The 8,177-nt window shown below is 43.3% G+C and overlaps 1 protein-coding gene and 1 pseudogene across 1 annotated transcript; both read left to right on the top strand.

Moving 5' to 3' along the window:
• Positions 1-610: 610 nt before the first annotated feature.
• LOC123076420 (probably inactive leucine-rich repeat receptor-like protein kinase At5g48380) lies at positions 611-2,138 on the top strand. The gene is made up of 3 exons (XM_044498681.1): positions 611-1,356; positions 1,822-1,879; positions 2,040-2,138. Exons 1-3 carry the CDS (start codon positions 611-613, stop codon positions 2,136-2,138), a joined length of 903 nt encoding a protein of 300 aa, XP_044354616.1.
• A 5,218-nt stretch (positions 2,139-7,356) lies between these two features.
• On the top strand, positions 7,357-8,177 carry LOC123075142 (probably inactive leucine-rich repeat receptor-like protein kinase At5g48380; annotated as a pseudogene).

The raw sequence follows: 8,177 nt of genomic DNA, 5'->3' as shown, positions 1-8,177 counted from the left end.
AATTTCCTTGTTAAATTACATGCAATCCGGCCGGCCGGCCGGCCGCGACTGAATTTCTGTTGCCTTGGTGCAATGTGCTGCCGTCAACAAGACTTTAGAATTTGACAGGAAAAATATTATGTCCTCTATTGAAGGGACTCTCCGTTTTAAACGCGTTGCTCCCGTTCAATCTTTGCATGCGGTGGCCTCTGCTTTGGCTGCATCAACTGGTGAGTTTTCCGAAACACATCATCTTGTCCAATAACTATTAGTACTTGAAATCAACAAAGCAAGTAAACATGTCTTCTTATTTTCCTTTCTGAAGGCTGCTTTGTAGTGTCTCCATGTATTGGTCTGGTTTATTTCAATCCGAGTTTATAAGCCGCTTTTTTCTCTCTTTAGGGCTTGTTGAGTTGTGCCCTCAGTAGAACCCTTCTGTACTTTGTGTGTGTTCGTGTGTGTGTTGACTTGTGTGTGTTGTGAACTTGGTTTGGACCTTGTGGCTGTGGTGGTTTGGTTTATCTATAAAGCGGGGCGAAAGCCTTTTTCGGTTAAGTGTTCTTACACATGTTTTGGTCAGGTGGTGCCGGCATTGGAATTGACAAGTTGCTGCTTTTGGCCCGGCAAAGCCATGGAGGATACCAAGTTCCTCCTTTTGTTTCTCCTCTTGAACAGCTCAACATTGTGTTTTAGTACTGAACATGATATCCAATGTCTGAAGTCTGTGCAACAATCAGTGATTGATCCCTTGGGGGTACTCAAATCCTCTTGGAACTTCAGAAATAACACCGACGGTTACATATGCCGCTTTACTGGTGTGGAATGCTGGCACCCCGACGAAAACAGGGTTCTCTCTCTGCGACTCGGCAACCTAGGACTTGAAGGCCCATTTCCCCATGGTCTTCAAAATTGCACAAGCATGAGTGGCTTGGACCTGTCGTATAACAACTTTTCAGGACCGATTCCCTCCGGTATCGCACAGCAGATACCGTATGTGACATCTCTGAATCTCTCATACAATAACTTTTCAAGTGAAATCCCAGAGAGTATCGCAAATTTGGCATACCTGAACATGGTCAACCTTCAACATAACCAACTCAGAGGTCAAATTCCAGAGCGTTTCAGTGTGCTTGGTAGGTTAACCTCGTTCAATGTTGCAGACAATTTGCTATCAGGGCCCATCCCCACTTTTGCACAGGACTTCTTGCCTTTATACTTTGCTGGTAACCGGGACCTTTGTGGTGCACCATTGGACGAGTGCCCCAGGAGTCGAAGATGGAGGCTGATACCAATCAGGCCACACAGGATCAACGAAGACTCCAGTATCGGAGCGGCTGTCGGGTTCGTCCTAGGGTTCGTGGTGGCCTTCTACTTCCACTTGTTCTGCTGTGAGAGGCTCCTTCCTTGTGTCTTCCGCGCATGATCCACTTGTTCTGGAACTTTTGTCTGCCATCAACTACTAGGGGCCAAATGAGCACAAGTTTAGGTTGGTTTCTGTTTCTGCATGAACAACTTACTAGTAGCTTTGTCACCTCATGATATGTAACTTAGCAAGTGTGTGTGCTTTGTTTGTAATGCGCGCATTTCAACTCTTCTAAAATGATTATTTCAACCTTCAGCATAACCAACTTATAGAATGATTTGCTAGCTGTTTCTGCGATTCGATAAGTTGGATCGGTTAACTACATTCAATGTTAACTGGGGGCAACTTGTTATCGGGGGCTATTCCTGTTTTGCCACAAGAAGTTTGGCCTATGAACTTTGTTGGTAACTGGAGGCTTTGTTGCGGTACACCATTGCATAAATGCCACACGATCAACGATCATTACAGTATTGGATCCTGCATTCCTTCGTCTGCTCCAAGAGGCTCCGTGCCTTTGTTGTTGCATATGATTCACTTGTGTGTTTTTTTCTTTTGAAAAGATGATTCACTTGTTCTGAACAGTAACCTCAGTTTATTTCAATTCCGGAACATATTGAAGTAACAAATATGTATACCTAGCCAGTCGCAAGTGCCAGCGCTTTGGTTTGCCTGTAGTGCATATTTCAATTCTGAAAAGATGCGTCCCGATCATCTTTCCACCGAGACTGAGAACCTTGCATATGCACGAGAAATCTGGACCATGGGTATTCTTGTTGGTATACAACTATTGGTCTAGCAAGTACTAGCAGGCAACAGTTTATGTTTTAGTAACTGTAGACTTCCTCCTCTACCGAACTCTGAAGGTTTTTGCCACTTAGTTCAGTCCAATTATGCTTCAATTCTGAGTAGCGATTAAAATGCTCAATCTCTTGACATCCAGAGATATACTGTCCGGTTTGGCATGGCTTTTGTTCAATGCACCTTCAGGTTATGTATGCAATGTCACATTCAATATTTCTTTAGCAATCCCAATTTCCATCAGTATACAACCCTGAATTTTGCATTCAGTCAAACTATTCACTGTATTGTACTCTTGATTCACATCAATTACAATCTGAAATTTGAATTCAGTCACACTATTCACTGTATTGTACTCTTGATTCACATCAATTACGTACATCTCAAGATGGCATTAGCCTTCTTTGCTGCCGTCGCTTCTCTCACTAGTAGAAAACAGGGCTTTGGTTCGGCCAGAAAAGAGCATTAATCCCGGTTGCATTACGAACCGGGACTAATGTGAGCATTAGTCCCGGTTCGAGCGGCTAGGGCACCGTACAAGCATTAGTCACGGTTCAAATGGGACCTTTAGTCCTGGTTGGTGCCACGAACCGGGACTAAAGGGTGCGATGCCCATTAATACCGGTTCGTGGCACCAACCGGTACTAAAGGTTAGACCTACCTTTAGTCCCGGTTCGAGCCACCAACCGGTACTAATGGGGTTTGAGGCATTAGTACCGGTTCATGGCACGAACCGGTACTAAAGGTCCCATTTTCAAACTCTACCCCCCCATGGATCGCCTTTTCAGTTTTGTAAAAAGCAAAAGAAAATGATAAAAACTTCAAAAATTAAAATCCTTCCAGATGTAGTTATGTTACTACATGTACTAGTTAGGAAAATTTAAAAACTTAAATTTGGACATGTTTTGCAAAAAGTGTAGGGAAAATGTAAAACGGCTATAACTTTTGCATACGATGTCAGAAAAAACGTATAATATATCAAATGTTCAGCACGAAAATCCGCATCCGATTTTGACTGCCTACGGCCTGTTTGCAAAGTTTTAGAATCCTCAAATTCTAAAAGGAAAAAAAGTTATGCTCAAATTTCTGTTGGTTTTTTGAATTTTTGTTAAATTTGGTCAAACTATGGTCAAACTACTTATTCAAGAAGTATTAGTATTACTAAATAATTATTCAAAAATATTAGTGTTACTAAATAATTATTTCCGTTTTTTTGAATTTTGGTCAAATCTGGTCAAACTGTGGTCAAACAATGGTCAAACTAATTATTCAAGAAATATTAGTGTTACTAAATAATTATTTCAGTTTTTTGAATTTTGGTCAAATCTGGTCAAACTGTGGTCAAACTGTGGTCAAACTATGGTCAAACTACTTATTCAAGAAATATTAGTGTTACTAAATAATTATTGTTTTTTAGAACAATAGTTTCAAACTCAAACGGTGAAATGTGTGACTTCATTCTCAAGCTAAATTTCTGAGGGTTAATAGGATTGACATCTTATTATTGTCAGGAAAACAACAAGTGCAGACTTGGAAAGGAGGGAGAATGGAACCCGGAAGTTAAGCGTGCTCAGGCTGGAGTAGTGAGAGGATGGGTGACCGTCCGGGAAGTTAGATGATTTGGAATGATGATGGATGATTAGAGATTAGAGGTTAAATTGAGCAGTGATGAGGGGTGATTAGAGATTAGAGGTTAAAATAATTCAGAAATTTGAAAATAAAAAAAAAATCAAAAAAATCATAAAATTTCCTTTAGTACCGGTTGGTGTTACCAACCGGGACTAAAGGTGGACCTCCAGGCAGCGGCCATGTGGAGGGCCTTTAGTCCCGGTTCGTGCAAGAACCGGGACTAAAGGGGAAGGCTTTAGTAACGACCCTTTAGTCCCGGTTCCAGAACCGGGACTAAAGGCCCTTATGAACCGGGACTAAAGGCCCTTTTTCTACTAGTGTCTCCTGCTTCCAACTGAAACTAATAACTAGGGCAAGGCAAGACAAGTAGCCGGGAACATCCAGCGACAGTACCGCGCAATGCAAGTCAATCAACTGAGCAGACGGCGGCGTTGGTTTCGTGGCCTCGACACCTCGGCGGCGGCGTCGACGCTTGCTCCGGGCCGTCGCGGGGCAGCGGCCGGCTCCGTCGACTCCACGGCTAGGCGCGTCGCGGCCCGACGGAGACAGCCGCATGGGCTTCATGGCCTCGACAGCTCGTCCGCATCGACGAATCTCGCTCCTCGGATCCGGGGCGCGGCTAGGCGTATCACGCCCTGACGGCGGAGCAGCGGCTGCTCTTCCCCGGCGGCGGAGTGAGCCCTACAGCGAGGCGAGAGCGAGCGGCTGAATAGTTTTTTTTCTGAGGGGAAGCGGCCGAATAGCCTTTTTCTTTTTTCTTTTTTAAGAATTGCGGCCGACATTGGGCTGCATGGGCTGGCTTGTTTTCGTGTCCGCGCGAGAGAGAAAGATGGCCCTGGTTTCCTTTCGTGGCGCGCGTCGTTAGTACCATACTAGAAGTTTAATTGAAGCGTGACAGGTTTATTAAACAGACTTTGCCTACTGCATTGCCAACACGGGGATCATGCACGGTTGTCAGCTGTGAAAGATGCCAAAGAGCACAAATAAAAGAGGCCACTGAGCCCAACCCGTGACCCAGCACCAACAAGTGCTCACGGACGAAAAGAAGGCCTCCGAGCCCATCCGTGACCCAGCACCGATAAGTGCGCACGGACCAAAATAATGCAGCAAAAAGATCCCCTATGAGGGCACAACCGTAAAAAAATAGCGCAATTGCATCCCCTGGGTTGGCACGTGCTATACATTAGCACTGGGATTTTTTGTTCAAAATCTGTTTTTTTATATACTAATCCATTCGCTGGTTTATTTTCGAGTCATTAGAAAAAGTCATGTATGTTTTTTTACATGAACAGGATACCAAAGCCCCCTCCTCCCTGCTTTACATTATCATTAATGAAACCAGGTACCATATCCAAGTCTATAGTAGTTCATGCTCCGAAAACCCAACTCCACAAACGAAAAACCAAGTTCTGGAAGTTATAGGGCTAGTTAGTGTAAGAAAATAATCGAAAATTCTAAAACAGAACAACTCGATGCTAAACTACTACATCTGAATGTGCCTTAAAAAAGTGATTCCGAAACTTCAGTTGCTTGCTGCTAAAAGTAAGCTTACAGTATGAATCAGGAAATGAAACATCAAAATCTAAAGAAAGAAAGTTGCAGCAACTGTGTCCATGTGGCACCACCACAATCTCTTGACCTTATTTTATGATTCTGTACAAATTGGTGCTATATCATTCACACATGTTATTTCCCCTTTTGTTTGACCTGTACCAAGTGTGACTCCGAACAATAGAAGAAGCATTCCCAAATCATTGGAATTTATGAATCATAAATTCTAGTGATTCTGAAACTTTGGTTGCTTGCTGCTGAAAGGTAAGCTTACCTTGTGAATCAGGAAATGAAACATCAGAATCTAAACAAAGAAAGTTGCAGCAACTCTGTCCATGTGGCACCACCACAATCTGTTGGACCATATTTTAGGATTTTGTACAAATTTGGGCTCTATCATTCACACATGTTATTTTCCTTTCTGTTTGACATGTACCAAGTGTGACTCTGAACAATAGAAGAAGCCCTCCCAAATCACTGGAATTTAAGATCCTATACACATTGCTGGATTCTATAAGACCCCTAAGCACAAAGGAGATTAAAAAAGACCAAGTGTACCCCTGATATTGCAAGTACATTGTTTACTATCGGTGTGACGCACACCTATCTTTGTCAGAGCCTTGTATACAGATTTATCTGTCATATCATATCTGTAGTGATCATTCATGAATCTACAGCTTTGGTCCTATCAACAGATAGAGGCAAAGCCAAATGTCTTACTAGTCCCAATTCTAATTTACGGCCAAATTAAACATGTCTGCAAGTAATGTTACCTCCTTCTTGCTCAAGATCTACTGTATGTACTGTGTTGGATTTAATAGATAGTACTAGTTACTGGTGTGGTATGAGCTTCACTTAGGCTAGAAGATGTTCCTTTGTAACAACGCAAGTTGCAACAACTATCTATATGTGTGCCTTAGCGAGATGTCATAAGTTCTTTATGATTCTATACAAACTGATCTCATCCTTAACACATTGTTCTTATCTCTCAGTTTGACTTAAGAAAAAACCGAATATATCCCCAATTTTCCATGTTGTAATTGCAGCATGACCTAGATCCTCAATGGAATCACAAATCATTGGCTAATTTATCCTCAATGGAATCACATATTTCTGGCTAATTTCACCATTCGTGGCCTTCATCACGACAAGCAGCAGACGGGGAGGGTTCATTGATTGATAATTACCGGTGTAGAAGACCTATTTGACGTGGCGCCCGGTTGGCATGTCCTCGTATTAGGTGACAAAGTTGGCCTTGCTCTAGATGTGGCAGCCGAACCCGCCGGTGGGGGCGTGGCCATGATAGGCGGCGCTAGGGGCGAGCTAGTTAGGCCTCAGGATGCCGACGCCGACCTTGATGGAGCATCTTGTGATGACGTGAATTAACATGTATCTAGATAACAACTAACATAAGAAACATGAAGTGCGCAATAGACTAAACTTCTTGGAAGCAGATACAAAAGAAAGTCTCTTGTTGTTGTTCTTGCACTATGTTGGGCTGTTTGGTTGGTGCCCTGAGCACCGTGCCTGTGAAAATTTATCAGTGATACATTTATGGATAAATGTGGTGAACTGGTGACTGATACATAAACTGATATTTGTGAGTAGTGTAACCTGCTCGTGGCTGTAGAGTGTTGTGCGACACTCTGAAACTCTGAAGGTTTGGACCTGGTTAAAATGCACCACATGCATCTATCTATCTATCTATTATATTATTAAAACGGTAGAAAATGAACTGTAAAGATTTAATACTCGAGAGTTATAATATTTGAACGGTAGAGATTCACCGTATATTTGTTTCTGTCAATGTGCTAGATTCAATCCGATATTGTAAAGCAAGCAATTACGTTTCGTGTGCTGTAGGGAAACCGCTTCTGCTTTGGATCGATCAACTGGTGAGTTTTTTGAGTAAATTATTTCTTCTTTTTTCAAGTAGAGTGATCAAGTATTCTTACGCAAGTTTTGATCAGGTGACGCTGGAAGTTATAAGCTGCATGATTTGGCTGACAAGTTGTTTGTGTCACTCCATGTTTGACATGGCTGATGGTGCCAAGTTCCTCCTATTGTTTCTCCTCCTGAACAGCTCAACATTGTGTTTTTGTACTGAACAAGATATCCAGTGCCTGAAGACTGTGCAACAGTCGGTGATTGATCCCAACAGTGTACTCAAATCCTCTTGGAACTTTGAAAATGAAACCGACGGATTCATATGCTGCTTTACTGCTGTGGAATGCTGGTTCGCTGATGAGAACAGGGTTCTCTCTCTGCGTCTCGGCAACCTCGGACTTCAAGGTGCATTTCCTCAAGGTCTTCAAGATTGTGCAAGCATGACCGGCATGGGCCTGTCGAATAACAGTTTTTCAGGACCAATCCCACCCGACTTCTCACCGCAGGTGCCGTATCTGACATCTTTGGATCTTTCATACAATAGCTTTTCGCGATCAATCCCACAGAATATCTCAAATATGACATATCTGAATCTCCTCAACCTCCAACATAACCAACTCAACGGTCAAATTCCACCGCAAGTCGATTTGCTTACTCGGTTATCGACGTTCAATGTTGCGAAGAACTGTTTATCCGGGCCTATTCCTCCTTCGCTCCTATTCCTCCTTCGCTACTAAGTTTTCCAGCTTCGAACTTTGATGGTAACCAAGGGCTTTGCGGTGCACCGTCGGATGATTGTCCCCGCTCCAGGAGGAGATGGAGACCGGTACGAATCAAGCTGCATAGGCTCAACGACGAGTCGAGCATCGGAGCGGCCGTCGGATTCGTTGTGGGGTTTGTGGTGGCCTTCTACTTCCCGCACTGCTTCGTCTGCTCCGAGAGGCTCCGTGCCTACGTCGTCCGCATATGA

The sequence above is a fragment of the Triticum aestivum genome, chromosome 3D (genome assembly GCF_018294505.1).
Source record: "Triticum aestivum cultivar Chinese Spring chromosome 3D, IWGSC CS RefSeq v2.1, whole genome shotgun sequence".
Lineage (NCBI taxonomy): Eukaryota > Viridiplantae > Streptophyta > Magnoliopsida > Poales > Poaceae > Triticum > Triticum aestivum.
This window is presented reverse-complemented; position numbering and strand designations above follow the sequence as displayed.

Excerpts from the sequence above, each read along its gene's own strand:
- LOC123076420 (XM_044498681.1), top strand. The coding sequence starts at position 611 with ATGGAGGATACCAAGTTCCTCCTTTTGTTTCTCCTCTTGAACAGCTCA. Across the intron at positions 1,357-1,821 it reads GTGGTGGCCTTCTACTTCCA|GCATTCCTTCGTCTGCTCCA; the intron begins CTTGTTCTGCTG and ends GTATTGGATCCT. Across the intron at positions 1,880-2,039 it reads TTGTTGCATATGATTCACTT|ATGCGTCCCGATCATCTTTC; the intron begins GTGTGTTTTTTT and ends AATTCTGAAAAG.